Source organism: Saccostrea cucullata, unplaced genomic scaffold, assembly GCF_032062105.1.
Source record: "Saccostrea cucullata isolate Sc308-1 unplaced genomic scaffold, CSIRO_AGI_Scuc_v1 ctg271, whole genome shotgun sequence".
Classification (NCBI taxonomy): Eukaryota; Metazoa; Mollusca; class Bivalvia; order Ostreida; family Ostreidae; genus Saccostrea; species Saccostrea cuccullata.
In genome coordinates, this window is record NW_026924573.1 from 93,361 (window position 1) to 108,334 (window position 14,974).

Here is a 14,974-nt window from a genome sequence, read left to right on the forward strand (position 1 = left end):
TTATCGCCTCTGGTTGTTCAGTTCTAGTTTTAGTTTTTTGTATAAATGTGATTATACCTCTTTTTTAAATGCAGGTAAAACACCAACTACACCTCCACCATGTGTGAATCAGCTCTCTAACTGTGAAAGATACGGCAAGGATGTGTGTAGTGGATTCGGTTCTTGGGCCTCTGTCAACTGCAGAAAATACTGCAACTTGTGTGGTAAGGTTGATACCTGATTCAATGTTAACGATGAAATCTTGTATCAGAAATATAGGTTGATAGGCTACCCGTTTGAAAAGAAAAATCAATATCAGAAGTATCTATAGGCAGGGTTTTAAACTAACTTGTAATCTTTGATCGCCATGTGGGCTACTAAACCTTGCAATTCTGGGGCCCACATCAAAATTTATTCGCCCACAAATTATCACACCTTCTCTTGAATAAATATACAACCCCATTTTTCGTTATTTTTTTTTTTATCATATGACTCGATCGTGTTTCTTTTCTATCCGTAGAAACATTGTGCGTGACTTATCTTAATTTCAAATTGTCCTCTTTTGTTTAAAAAGATTGAAATGGTTATTAAACATCATATATTCAAGTACATGGCAGATTACTTCACAGACACAACCAAGATACGTTTTGGTTTGTCGGGCTCATTGACGCGTCAATGTCACATTCGTCGTCACAATCACTCAGACGCTTTGTGTTTAAGTACTTCTCACTGGTAAATATAAAGCACTTTGCTGATTACGAAAATTTCAAGAGAAAAAAAAGGAACCGGACAAAATTAAAAAACAAATATTTATCAACGTAAATTTTCTAATCGCCAGCTACTTGAACATAATTTAATTATTGGTCAAAGAGTGGGCGACTGTTAATTTCAAACCCTGATAGGCTAGTACGTGTACCCCTATGTTGTGTCGAAAAGCTTGAAACGGGTTTCCATTAGATTGAATGATTTCATATGTAGGCCCTATTTGTAAATTAAAATAAGCTGTCCTTATGAGCCCTTTTGCAATATTGAATAACTGCGGTACTAAGTCTTTTGCAAGGCAAATTGTAATAAACAATAATGATAAGCGTTTGGAAGTTTGGAAAAATTTAATTGTCCTGTTAATTGCTCTCCCTACAAGTTGCTATTTTTCCATTAAATTGTCAGTAGCATTTAATATATAAATGAATAATTGTTCATTTAAATAAAATCATTTTATTCTGCTTTTTCAGATGTCAAACCAACTCCTGCCCCTGCAGGTGAGATTTGGTGAATTTTCAAGTGTCCTTGATAATTCATACTGGTATTATAATGTGTACTTTGAAAAAAAATGTACATGGATTAGATAAATTTAATTTTGTGCACTGTGAAATAATTGAAAATTCTGTAAGTTGTTCATTTTGACCTGAACAAATGTATCATGAGATGTGAATTGATTTAATCTGTTATCATTGATATTCAGATCGCTGCATGTACCAAGGTCAGGCCTACAGTCAAGGTCAAGGGTGGAAGGTCAGCTGTGACACTGAGTGTATCTGTGAAAATGCTATTTATGGATATTACAGATGTACTAACACGTACGTAAAAGTTCACTAAATGTAGCTGTGTAATCATGGCTTATATTGTAGGGAATAACTTTACATTTGTAAGGTTTTTTTAAAATATGTGATTGCTTACAACTTTATAAATGATTTGACACCTTTTTGAGTTTTTATTTTTTATACAAAGAATAAAATTTTGAACATGTCAAATGTGGGAAACTATCATGAATATCAAGATTTTGCTTTTTACCTTTATGTTGCAATAATATATTTTTATAGATGCCCTAAATACAACAACTTGCCAAAGGGTTGCTATGAAGTGAAGAAAGCTGGAAAATGTTGCCCAACTGTTGAATGTGAAAATGGAGTTTTACTGACTTCCACCAACAACCTGGGAACCATTGGCAGTGGTGGCCTGATCAATGTGCTCCACCCACCGGTCCCACAAGCTGTCCCTACCCTCCCCAGTGGTGGCCAGCCCCTCCCAGGAACAGGAGGAACTGGATTCATGGCCCCATCCCTCAGTATGTATATTGTCAAAACTGCTAAACAATAATCATGATAACTCTTACAGGTTTAGATGAAAATAATTTTAATCATAGCTGAATTATTTGGTTTATGAGTAATAAAAAAAAATAATAAAAACTCTTCTTAATGCTACCAATAACAAAATATATACTTTAATCTTTTCATGAATTTTATGAATTACATTGTGGTTCAACACAAAGAAGAAATAAGAAAGTATAAATGTTTGACAATCTGAAAACTGAAACCCTGGGATTTTTAATGGAAGATCCTGCATGTTGATTAATGTTTTTTAGTGATTGAGCTAATTAATTCACATTTGTTTTTAGAGGGATGTTTGTACAAAGGTGTAAAGTACATTCAAGACCAACTGTGGCATGATGAATGTAAATACACCTGTGAATGCCAGGATGCAAGTAAAGGACTCTACAAATGCAATGAAAGGTAGCTGATTACATTATCTATTGATTTCTATGTGTACATTCTGTACTTGAAAGTGGTATCAGATTTTTAATATTTTGAAACTTAATGATTCCGAGTCTATTATTCTGTTGAAACATTTTACAATATTGAACCTTGACATATGTCTTTTTAAATTGGTTCACTCAAATGGAAAAGAAAAAATGCCATGTGAATCTTTATAGAAAGCATAGGGACAGTTTTTCCAATTATAAATGCATATCAAGTGAGCTAATGATTGGTTAATTATTCACCAGATGTCCAACCTACATTAACCTGCCTTCTGAGTGCACCTTTGTCACTGACCCCAATGATGCCTGCTGTAAGAAACCCAGCTGTCCAGATCCCAGTACTCCCATTGTTCCCACCTTTGGTCAGAGTAACATTGGATACGGAGTGGTCCAGCCCCCCAGTGTGATTGACCTGTACCAGAACTACAGCCCCATCCCCTACACCGTCATCTATAACACCGGTCCCACCACGCCTGCCCCATCAGCCTCCAATACTGGAGTAGGTGGGTGGATCATAAAATTATCCTAGATGCTTTTAGAAACATGCAAAAGACTGATACATGCAATCATGGTCATAGAGAAGCTAATGTCTGTATTGCAAAGAACTGGATTTTTACAACAATCCTGTTTTAGCAAAAAAATTGTTTACTCATAGTTTGCAAGGAAACAAATAAAAACTTATTTATATCAGACCTGTTTACTCTTACGATTTCGCCGTATATAGTCTAAAATACGTCTCACGTTTTGCTATTATGAAAATACGGAAATCGGAAAAACGTTCCTTTGGAATTTAGCAGTTATTTTTGTTAATTTTCGCTATGATTCGTTTTAGTTTCTTGCTTTTAAATACCTAAAAAGAGAAAGATTTCAATCACATTTTTGATGTCGGCTTGCCAAAGCGCTGTGGTATTCTAAAATAACAAAGACCATGTTGTTTAACCATGTTTTTTGTAATAGGGAAGCAGCTGTTCTCTATTAATACATGTAAAATTAATGGAAAGTGAAATCTTACTGACAAATGCTAAATCTCACGGACAAATCTAATCAAAAATACTGAGAGACAACGAAATGGGTAAACAGATCTGTTATATAAATCTTCACTTGGTCAATATTTATGCCTAAGGTTTTATATTTTTTTGTCAGGATATTGTCTGAGAAATGGACAGAGACATCTTCAAGGAGAGCAGTGGAATGAAGGCTGCGATTACATCTGTACCTGTGAGGATGCCACCACAGGAAAATGGAAGTGCACTCAAAGGCAGGAATATTTTCAAGATCTTTACTGAAATTTATAGGATATACTTGCAAAATCATTCTCTGAACAAAATTATTTTAGTAATTGTGTTAAAATGTGGCCTAGCTTAACTTATGAATAATATACAACCATAGTTTGGTAAAAATTCAGTAATTTAATTCTTGAACATTTATGTCAACAATTCAGCTGCATATTCTTCAAAATTAAAGTTGTTTTTCATGGAGCTTTGAAATTCTTATAGATTTTAATTCAATATTTATATAAAATACAATGAACTGGTATGGATACTTAATTTTATTATTAGAATCTTGTACAGTGTTAATATATTCCCTTCAGGTGTCGTATCTACTCCAACCTGCCCAAGCAGTGTTACTTGATCCAGGACCCCGACGATGCCTGCTGCCAGAAGCCCGTGTGTGACTTTAACCCTGTCACTGGTGTCCACAGCGGCTCCTACTCCCCCATAGTCACGGTCACCCAACGCCCCACCACCACCCCACGACCAACAACACCCAAACCACGCAAGTGTTTCTTATTGAATTATGTTCAGTGTTTACACACCCTGCTGTCGTTTATCATTGAATTTGGTTAAGTTTAGATAGTGTTAAATTCAATTTGTGTATGAAAATCTGGCATATTTTGTTGAAATCAAGAAAAGAAAAATTATAGTCTACGAAAATTTTGTTGTCATCAGTGATTCCTATGTAAAGACTGAACAAATATGCAAAAATATAATAAATTTTGTTACTTTGATATGCATAATAGATTTAAAATAGGGAACACATTGTGTGTTTGTCATTGTAACTTGATAATAATTATTTTTCATTTTGTATCATAACAGATGTTTGTATTTACAACGGGAAGCAGTACAGCCAAGGACAAACGTGGTACGATGGTTGTAACTACAAGTGTACCTGTGATGATGCCTATGGTGGAATCTACAGATGTGTCAACAGGTATGTCAATTATTATGTCACCGAGAAGTTATTTAATTCTAACTGAAAAAGTACAAAGTAACTTCATGGGAGAATTTACTGATAACAATTTGCATTGAAGTAACTTAATGTACCCATAGACTTTTGAGTGATAAATGTTGGTCAGAATATTAGTTTAGAAAAAAAAGGATTTTTGAAGTTAATGTGACTGATTTTTGTTAGAAATCCAAAAGTTGCCATTATTGAAATGCACTTCTGTACTTGCATTCCAGATGTCCAGTTTATCAGAATGTTCCTGATGTGTGTACAATGGTTCCTGACCAGAATGACCCCACCTGCTGTCAGATGCCCCAGTGTAACTTCTCACCGGTCACCAACACCGTACCCGGTCAGGGACAGGTGGTCTCCACCCTGGCTCCAGGAACCTACCAGGGAACCGGAACAGGCGTCAACATCGGTAAATTTGATATGGATATTTTATATGTTGTAAAAATTAACATTTCTTAAAGTTCTTATGAATCAGATTCTGTTATGTAATAATGATGATTTTCATAATTTTGTGTAAATCAGAGTATGCAGTGATATAATTACGAGACTAAGAAAACTGAGAGTAAATAATATGAATAATATGAGATTTCTCTAATGTTCTGTTGAGGGTATAAGCACTGTTTCTGATTTCCCCCCAGGATTCTGTGCATACAAAGGAAAGCAATACCAACAGGGACAGACCTGGGACGATGGCTGTGATTACCGCTGTGAATGTAAAGACCAGAACACAGGAAGATATGTCTGCTCTGATATGTTAGTACCTTAACTTGTATCCAAAGGCTATGTGCATCTAAAGCTAACATGTCATATATATGTACTTAAATGTGTTTATTTAAACCACATAGGATTTATATGTTATATTGTAAATGTTACTAACTTAAGACAATTAAGCATCATCTTTTTGGGATAAATTTAAGTATTATCAAAAATGTTACGACATAACAACAATGCTGCCAGCGCATTACCCTCAAAGTTAACATGCTTTGATAATTTGTTAGGTGCCCACGATACAGCAGCTTACCAGCCCAGTGTAAGCTGATCCAGGACTTCAGAAACCCATGCTGTAAGGTGCCAGACTGTGGATTTAGTGGAACCACGGGAACCATCTCTGGACAGAATACCCTGGCTCCTCCAATGCCAGGACAGCCCACCCCCTCTCCTAACCCCCTCAATCCCAATCCAACACCAGGCATGGGCGTGCCTGTTCTGAGTAGGTTACATGTTTATTTCTCACTGCTTGAAATTTATGTGTATTTGTTGCAAAAAATTATCTTGTTGCCTCATCAATGATGAAAAGAAAAGTAGGTCTGAACTCCGGTGTATGATGCATGTTTAGGATCAATTTTTCCTTTTTTTTTTTAAGAATGATTTATGTACATATATATGCATTAACATAGTATTAGGTGAATGATGGTCATGAATTAGATAGTTTTCCCATTTGTACTTAGACAATTGCTAATTGATATTGGGATTGTAACAAAAATCCTTTTGGTTGTTTTCAGATTACTGTTTGTACAAAGGAGTGAAATATTACCAGGGACAATCCTGGGAAGATGGATGTGACAAGAAATGTCTATGTGACCAGGCTTCTGAGGGACTCTACACTTGTAATGATAGGTAAAATAAATTGAAAAAATAATGAATTTCAAGGGGAATGTGTTTGTGATTATGTTTGGATAAAATGACATACATGTAAAAATAAGCATGCACATTATATAGATATGTTTTAAGATATTGACACTAAAGATTAGCCGTTTATACATTATAATTAATATGTAAGAGTGTAGTACTGATTTGAATTACCATCATATTTAGATGTCCAAAGTACACCCAGGCTCTGCCCAAGGAGTGCCGAATGGTGACCTCCCCCACAGACTCCTGCTGTCAGGAACCTAAGTGTGACATCCCATCCCTGCTGACCAACATCTCAGGAACCATTTCCCCCGGCATGATCCCCACTCTAGCTCCCCCTGGTGTCATCTCAGGAAATGCCAATACCCCCACTCCCATGCCACAAGCCCCTGGACAGACAACGGTAGCACCTAAACCCCTCAGTAAGTTGCTTTGTACTGTAAAATTTTTAAAATTTAGAATCATGAGAAGACACTTCTTACAGTGAATTCTTTGTGGAAATTTGTGTTTTTCTCCAAGCGTCTAACATGACACCTGAATAGATTATTTTTTTACATGAATTTTTTGTAGACTACTGTGTATACAAAGGTCTACAGTATGCCACTGGATCCCGATGGGATGATGGTTGTGATTACACTTGTGTTTGCACAGATGGAATGACAGGACATTATGACTGCACAGAAAAGTGAGAATTGCAAAATTTTACATTCTAAAGTTAAGAATGAAATGTTGAATTGAAAAAAAAGATCATTAAATCTTGATATAGGCCCTAGAGTTACAATTTGATTTTGCATTTATGAGTGAAATCTGTTGGATTTTGTTCATGTAGAAAATTCTGTAAATACTACGTTGTATTTGTACAAATAATTAAAATTTTATAAATTAGCTTTTATTGTTGTACATGTATATTCATGTATTTATATATATGTTAACAGATGCCCAAGATATGGCCAATTACCCCGTGAATGCTACCTCACCAAAGATCCAGCCAACCCTTGTTGTCAGAAACCTGAATGTACCTTCAATCCATCAGTCAGTGAATTCACTAATGCCCCAACAACCAAAGCTCCCTTGCCAGGATTTACCAACGCTCCTACTCCTCAACCCACCGGCCAGCCAAACCCCAACCCATACCCAACTCCAGCTCTCCCCAAAGGTTTGTAATACAGTGACCAGTATTCTATTGGATTTCTTGATACTTCCACTTCTTTGAAATCTAACAATAAAAAAGAATGTATTAAAAAACTTTTGTACAGATTGTTGGAATTTTTTTGGGATACAAGCATTTAATGCAACATTATCTTTTTTATTTCAGCTGTGTGCGTCTACAAGGGAAAGAGTTACACCCAGGGTCAGCAGTGGTTTGATGGCTGTGATTACACCTGTACATGTGAAAATGCTATGACAGGTGTATACAGATGCAGCAGGAGGTAAATATACCTTACTACAATGTAAGAACTGATGCACATTACTTGTGGCACTGACATGATATATTGCATGTAACCAGTATGCTGGAAGAAAAATATTCAAATTCAAGATTAAAGTTCTCTTTACTAGTATTTGAGTTTGAAGAATAGGAATGAATCCTTCCTCTTGGCTCATCTGAGTGGTATGCTAAATACATCATATGTAAACATATTGAGATTATTGTGATTTACTTTGACAGATGTATTGAATATCCCCAAATGACCCCAGGCTGCAGCCTTGTTGCTGATCCCAAGGACCCACTCTGCTGTAAAGTACCCCAGTGTCAGGTCCCACCCAAGTACAGCAACCAGACAGGCTTCATCAACATTCCCACTCCCCCACCAGGTGTTATCACTGGAGGTTCCGTCACAAAGGTAATCTAGATATGATCAGCAATCAAAGGTTTAATAACTCACGATCTAGTTGACAGCTGCACTCAAGGCAATCAAGCTTTACGACTGGAAAATTGGGAAAAAACTATTTCCGTGTCAGTGTTGATAATTTGAGAGAGATGAATGTGACGAAAAAGATCGTGACATAACGTGAAACTTTACAGTTAATTGCAAACTACATGTATAATATAGAGAGATGGTGCTTCAATGATAACATTTGCATCTTGGTAGTAGCTACTCATTACAATTAAGAATTGATTTAGAAATTTTTACGATGTTATTCTTGCTTTTTCTTTTTTTTTATTGGAAGAATGCATTCTTGATTGTTAATGATCAGGTTGATGAACACAGGTTACTTGTAATTTGATTATTGTATTTTATGTAATTCAGGCTCCCACCCCTCAGCCCACATTGGCTCCTGGCCTCACTCCCTCTCCAGGCTCCCCAACTCCTGGTGTGACACCAGCTCCAATCCGTAAGTTCACTCTTATTACCTAGTCAGGGAAAGGTTTCCAAATCTTATGAATAAAGAAGTGGTCCTAGACGAAAAATTACCACAGTATTTATATCCACTTGTGTGTAATACCCTTGTCTTGTTTTGACACTGGGTTTATACAGTGTACTTTTCTGCATAATTAAATACATGAATTTTTTTTTATTTCTAGCTGTTTGTATCTACAAGGGAAGCAAGTACACACAAGGACAAAGATGGCAAGATGGCTGTGACTTCAACTGTGAATGTACAAATGCTAATACTGGAAACTACAGATGTACTGAAATGTATGTTGGAAAAGTCTTCTTTCAAATATCTTTTGAATTTAAATGTGTAATTTATTAAATGTATAATGTTAAACATTCATCAGTTGATTACAAGTGAAGTGAGCAAAGAATATTTTTATTAACCATTTTGGTTATGTGTAGTTTTTATTCCTTATTCTTACCTACTAATTTCCTGTTGACTTCTTTTTTCAGGTGCACTAAATACAATGGACTCCCCCCTCAGTGCCAGCTGGTCACGGATGTCAACAAGCCCTGTTGTAAGAAGCCTTACTGTAACTTCCAGGGAGTCACGATCCAGGTCACAGGAACCCCCGCTCCTAACATGGGGACCACCATAGCCCCCAACCCCCTCAACCCTACTGGCCCCACACTGTTCCCAACCCCCACTCCTCCAGGTATGTGTGTTGTTCAATTCCAGACATAATTTTTGTCTGTTTATAAAAGAAACAGTTTTATATCTATGATTGATTGCATATAAAATTTTAATATCTGCGACCCAGAATAGCAATATACATGGTGTTAATTATATGTCTTTTTTGCTTTGAAGCCTTTTTCTCACAGTTAAACCTAATTTCTGCTTATTACAACAGAAATGAATTTAGTGTGTATATTCTGAAGGAAATTTGCTTCTTTTTACAGAGGTTTGTGTATACAATGGAGTACAATTTAAACAAGGAGCTACATGGCAAGATGGCTGCTCCCTGAACTGTGTCTGTGAAAATGGAAAGACAGGTTTCTACAGATGTAATGAAAGGTAATGTCACCATGGATTGATTAAATACAAGAATTTATAACAGAAAAATCTGTTGAAAGCAAGAATTTCTTTGGAAAAAAATGTGTACCACTTATAAAGTTTTGATTGTAACTTTGTGAATTTTGGTTTAGTTACGGGGTAAAATTGATATTTTAAAGGGTAATATTTTGGCTTTCATTCATGAGAATTTCCATTGCTTGAGTATTTAAGCAAAAAACGAAATTGAAGAAAAATTGCTCAGTATGCATGTGTGCAGTAGGCTTTTGGTATCATATGCTATCTAGCTTCATTTTAAACTACAAAAATGATCACTTCTTGTGAAATTTATCAATTTTACAGTAATGATGTAAATGATTTTAGTGGTATAAATATTAAAAAGGTTAATTTGCAGTCACAAATAATTTGACTGTTTTTTGACAGATGTGCCCGATATGACCAGGTACCTGCTGGCTGCACCATGACAACTGACCCCAGTGACAGCTGCTGTAGAATCCCTCTGTGTACCCCACAGCCAGTCTCCACCCCGGCTCCACAACCGGGTCAGACACTGAGCCCCAACCCCACACCACCCCAGGTCCCCGTGGTTACAGGATCAGTCATTGGAATAGGTCAGTCAAGTTATAGCATTTGATGAGCAATGTGTTGTCAGTTAGGAACTGGTTTATATCATTCCATTTAGCATGTGTTACATCTTAATATCTACATTGAGCTACATGGATATTCTAAGATTTTGTATGCATGTAGATTTGATGGACAAAGGTGAAATTAAATCGATAAATATATACAATCTGTACATTGTGTACTTTATTACATTAAGTTATAAAAAATAAGAATATGTCATATAAACTTAATGAAATCATATATATATAGGTTTGATAAACATGTAAATATTTTTACTTCAGGTGTAACCCCAACACCTAGACCTGGTCAGACCCCAGTACCCAATCCAGTACCAGTGTGTGTCTACAAAGGTGTGCAGTACACACAGGGACAGAAATGGGATGATGGATGTCAGTACAAGTGTGAATGTATAGATGCCAATGCTGGAAAGTACAAGTGTACTAAGAGGTATGTGTAAAACTGAAAAGTAATGATAAATTATTTAATGTTTTTTTTTCACAAAAAACTTCATTTCACATGATAAATTTTAAAAATTTAATTCTCCTCAATTTTTGTTTATTGAACATTATTTTATAAGACAAGAGTAAAAAATGGTAAAAATTTTGTCTTGCTTTTAATTAATAAAATGGCTATCTTGCAAAAATAAAATTTTGTGATCTACAGTACATTGTATGTTAATATCCAATTGCAAATCTTAAGGAAAAAAAAATAACAGTGAAATTAAATGTGTAAACTGAAACTGTTTCATCTATCAGATGTGGAGAGTTCCCCAGCCTGCCTGCTGAGTGCTCCTTGATCAATGATCCCAAAGACCAGTGCTGCAGAGTACCATTCTGTCAGCCAACTCCAGTCAATACCCCTGCACCAAACCCCATGGTCACCCCAAATCCAAACCCTAATCCTCAACCAGGAACCACCATAGCCCCAGGAGTAAATCCCACACTGGCACCAAATCCTAATCCTAACCCCAATCCTAATCCCAACCCAACACCAGTACCTCAACCTAAAAGTAAGTCAAGTTGAAGATAAAAATTTTTTATCTCATTTTGAAGGACATTAATTTTATATTTCATCTTTAGGTACAGTTGTCTGTTATCAGAAAAAAATATTAAAATGATAAAATAACTTTAATTACCAAAGAATTTTTGATTAGGTATTAAATGGAACTTTTTTATACACTTTATGAAAAATTCAGTAACTAAAATTAAGAACATTGTATCTGTGATTGCAGACATTTGTGTGATGAATGGTCGTACCTACACCCAGGGACAACAGTGGTACGATGGCTGTGACAGGATCTGTAGATGTGAGGACGGAAGCACTGGGTTCTACAGATGTCAGGACAGGTCGGATATTTCTCTTTGACTATCAAAACACTAGAGAATAAATCTATTGATTAACAAGGGGGTTACTACAATAATCTGGAAACCAGATATTATATTTGGATCCATTAAGATTTAGGCAATATTATCAATATTTATTTAAAAAACAAACATTGAAAAGGGTGAACTCTTTATAAGTAAGTTGATTTTATTTTAGGTAACAGTTAAAATTAAGTGATAAATTGCTCCACAAGTACATGTACATGCAATTACACTTTTATGTAAAAATTCTGTTGCATTGTACTTTGCACTTGCTAAAAATATAACATTTTTAATTTTAGATGTCGCAAATACGACTCTGTCCCACAAAACTGCATTCTTGTGGCAGATCCCAAGGATCCTCAATGCTGTAAGGTACCCTCCTGTATCCCAGGACCCAATGGTTTCCCCACCCCCACCCCAGGACCTGATGGATCCACTGTCGCTCCACAACTCATCACCAATGTCCCAGTAGGCGTGGTCACAGGATACGCCAAGCCAACACCCACAGCCACCCCTGCTCCCGTCCCAGTGGGAGGAACAACAGCCAAGCCCATGCCAACACCTGCTCCCCCAAGTGGGTTCTCTTTCAAAAAGTTACTTCCCTCATTTACATCAGAGGATATGGTGAAACAAAAAATACTTTGCAAAGTTATTTCATGAAGAAACTTATTTTTATGTATGATATTTTTGATTATTTTGTAGATGTCTGTGTATATAAGGGAGTCCAGTATGCTCAGGGACAGAGATGGCAAGACGGATGCTTATATAACTGTGTCTGTGAGAATGGAATGACTGGAAAATACAAGTGTACTGAGAGGTTAGTGATTTTACAGTAAATTAAGGTAAGTCACTCGTCAGCTTTTTAGAAAAGTTCACGCAGAAGCTTTTACTTCAAAACTACTTATTAAAATTCAATTTTTATAACATATTTAAATTTAACAATGTAAATTTCTTAACATTCAATGAAAAAACTGTCAAAAATCTAAAGAAGCAAGATTTAAGGGACTACTTTTGGTGGAAGGATATTTAGCAGAAAATTCTGCAAATCTGCACATTTATAAAATTTAATGTAATGGAAATTTAGCCTCACATACATTTACTCGGAGAATATTTTCCGTTTTGATATTGCTAAAAAAATTTAATATAGGTCTTAATTAATATTTTTAGACTAAGTTTTACACCTTCCCTCAACAAACTTATCCAAAAAATGAAAATATATTAAAGAAGTCAAGATCAAATTTACACCATGTTTTACCTGAAAATCAAATATTTTGACAAATATTTCAAAATTAACATCACTGACCTAGCCTTTTTCTTTCATTATTTTAAACTACTCGATACTTGTGACTGATCAGCCCTTAAGTCGTAAAAAGTTTGATATAAGAAAATTTTTTATTGCCTATTAAGTTTTTTAATACCCCAAATATGTTATTTCTTGGTGCAAAAAGGTCACACAATATATTACGCGCATTAATTTGTAAGATTTGTTTAATGATAGATATTATTCAAGCTATTTAACGTAAAATAAGATTATATTTATTGCCATGCTTACATCATATCAAATATAATGAGGGTTAAAGTAATTAACCAAAGAGATGAAATTTAAGTGCAAAAAGGTCAACTTAAATGTACCGTAGATCAGTAGGATGCACACTGACCCCCTATTTTCTTTGCGATTTTGAGTTACACTTTATGAGTACTTATCCAAAATATACTTCTCAAAGAATCCTTGATTTAACAAATTTTAGGAGTGACTTACCTTAAGAACATAGAAATGTCAATGATTGAAGACTCGAAAAACTCTCATCAGGAAAAATGAATTTAATGTATTTAAAGAAAAGAAATGACTTAAATATCTGAGATTATATTGTCCTTATTGTATGACAGATGTGCAGCCTACCCAGCCCTGCCTCCCTACTGTAAACTGGTACAGGATCCTAATGACTACTGCTGTCAGCAGCCTCTGTGTAACTACCAGACACAAGCCCCATCTGTCCCCCCATCACTGACCCCCAGCCCCGCTCCAGGACACCCCACGGTGGCTCCAAACCCTAACGCCACACCAGCTCCAAATCCTAATGCCACACCAGCACCCAATCCTCTGGGTAAGCAGACAGGTTTTGATGCACAGCACTTAACCATATATACATGCTGTACATGTATGTACCACAAAAAAGAGGTATTTTACAAACTCACAAATTCTGTGTTGGTGAAAAAATATGCATGTAAATGTTGTTATTGCAGCTGTGTGTGTATACAAGGGAATTACCTACCAGCAGGGTGCTACTTGGAATGAGGGCTGTGTGAAGAGATGTCGCTGTGATGATGCTGACAAGAATATCTACACATGTTTTGACAGGTAACTTAACCACCTCCACCCTGTTTATTTTCTGCATGCTGTATTTCATTAGGTTTATTTTATTTTCTTCAAATGCCATCTTTGATCACATAAAATCTACATATATTTAGGATTTTTTGAATTTTAGGAATAAAAATGACAGATACATGCATTATTCAAATGATACATGTACTGTGTGTTTTGCTGCAACTAGAGAGAGTTGAATTTTAAGACAATCAGTACTTATTTTTATTCAGTTTGTTTCTTTCTGGGTGAAATGAATTGTTCACAGATTTACATAAAATCTAATTTGCTGTTTCTCCTGTAGATGTCCATCCTACAAACTGAACCCAGGCTGTGTGATGACCACAGATCCCAAAGACCCCTGCTGTCAGGTGCCCTCTTGTACTGTGATCCCCACACCACTGCCAGTCAATACACCATCCCCAATGCCAGGAATGAACACTGTGGTGCCAGGAACTGTCCCCACCCCTGTCCCATCAGCCTACCCATCTCCAATCCCCACCGGACAAGTGGGTACCATTGTAGGAAAACCCCAGGTTCCTCCTCTCAGAGGTCAGTAGACATTTACCTATTGAATAAAAATTCAGGTTTCCTCTCAGAGTCATTAAACTGATTTTGTAGCATAAGCAATAAGATAGAACCTGTGAGGCAAATTGAATGGCATGTATATTACAGCATTGTGTGACTACAAGGGAATGCAGTATGCTACGGGACAAAAATGGCAGGATGGTTGTCAGTATGACTGTGAATGTATTGATGGAATGACTGGACAGTACAGATGTACTGAGAAGTATGTAATCTTTGTAATGATAATTTGCTTCATTCATATTTCTTTCTTTTGATAATAGA

The 14,974-nt window shown here is 36.0% G+C and overlaps 1 protein-coding gene across 1 annotated transcript in view; it reads left to right on the forward strand.

Annotated features, from left to right (window-relative positions):
- Nucleotides 1-14,974, forward strand: part of LOC134266740 (uncharacterized) — a 38,587-nt gene that overhangs the window by 6,278 nt on the left and 17,335 nt on the right. The window contains exons 12-43 of the mRNA XM_062748963.1: nt 75-203; nt 1,212-1,238; nt 1,442-1,556; nt 1,800-2,044; nt 2,375-2,489; nt 2,762-3,018; nt 3,659-3,773; nt 4,107-4,291; nt 4,612-4,726; nt 4,978-5,162; nt 5,392-5,506; nt 5,752-5,963; nt 6,256-6,370; nt 6,569-6,807; nt 6,956-7,070; nt 7,321-7,541; nt 7,701-7,815; nt 8,052-8,226; nt 8,635-8,719; nt 8,910-9,024; nt 9,217-9,419; nt 9,664-9,778; nt 10,199-10,386; nt 10,681-10,846; nt 11,155-11,408; nt 11,631-11,745; nt 12,063-12,337; nt 12,466-12,580; nt 13,651-13,868; nt 14,008-14,122; nt 14,430-14,677; nt 14,801-14,915. Coding sequence (XP_062604947.1) covers nt 75-203; nt 1,212-1,238; nt 1,442-1,556; nt 1,800-2,044; nt 2,375-2,489; nt 2,762-3,018; nt 3,659-3,773; nt 4,107-4,291; nt 4,612-4,726; nt 4,978-5,162; nt 5,392-5,506; nt 5,752-5,963; nt 6,256-6,370; nt 6,569-6,807; nt 6,956-7,070; nt 7,321-7,541; nt 7,701-7,815; nt 8,052-8,226; nt 8,635-8,719; nt 8,910-9,024; nt 9,217-9,419; nt 9,664-9,778; nt 10,199-10,386; nt 10,681-10,846; nt 11,155-11,408; nt 11,631-11,745; nt 12,063-12,337; nt 12,466-12,580; nt 13,651-13,868; nt 14,008-14,122; nt 14,430-14,677; nt 14,801-14,915 — 5,122 coding nt within the window. The remainder of the gene's footprint in view (nt 1-74; nt 204-1,211; nt 1,239-1,441; nt 1,557-1,799; nt 2,045-2,374; nt 2,490-2,761; nt 3,019-3,658; nt 3,774-4,106; nt 4,292-4,611; nt 4,727-4,977; nt 5,163-5,391; nt 5,507-5,751; nt 5,964-6,255; nt 6,371-6,568; nt 6,808-6,955; nt 7,071-7,320; nt 7,542-7,700; nt 7,816-8,051; nt 8,227-8,634; nt 8,720-8,909; nt 9,025-9,216; nt 9,420-9,663; nt 9,779-10,198; nt 10,387-10,680; nt 10,847-11,154; nt 11,409-11,630; nt 11,746-12,062; nt 12,338-12,465; nt 12,581-13,650; nt 13,869-14,007; nt 14,123-14,429; nt 14,678-14,800; nt 14,916-14,974) is intronic.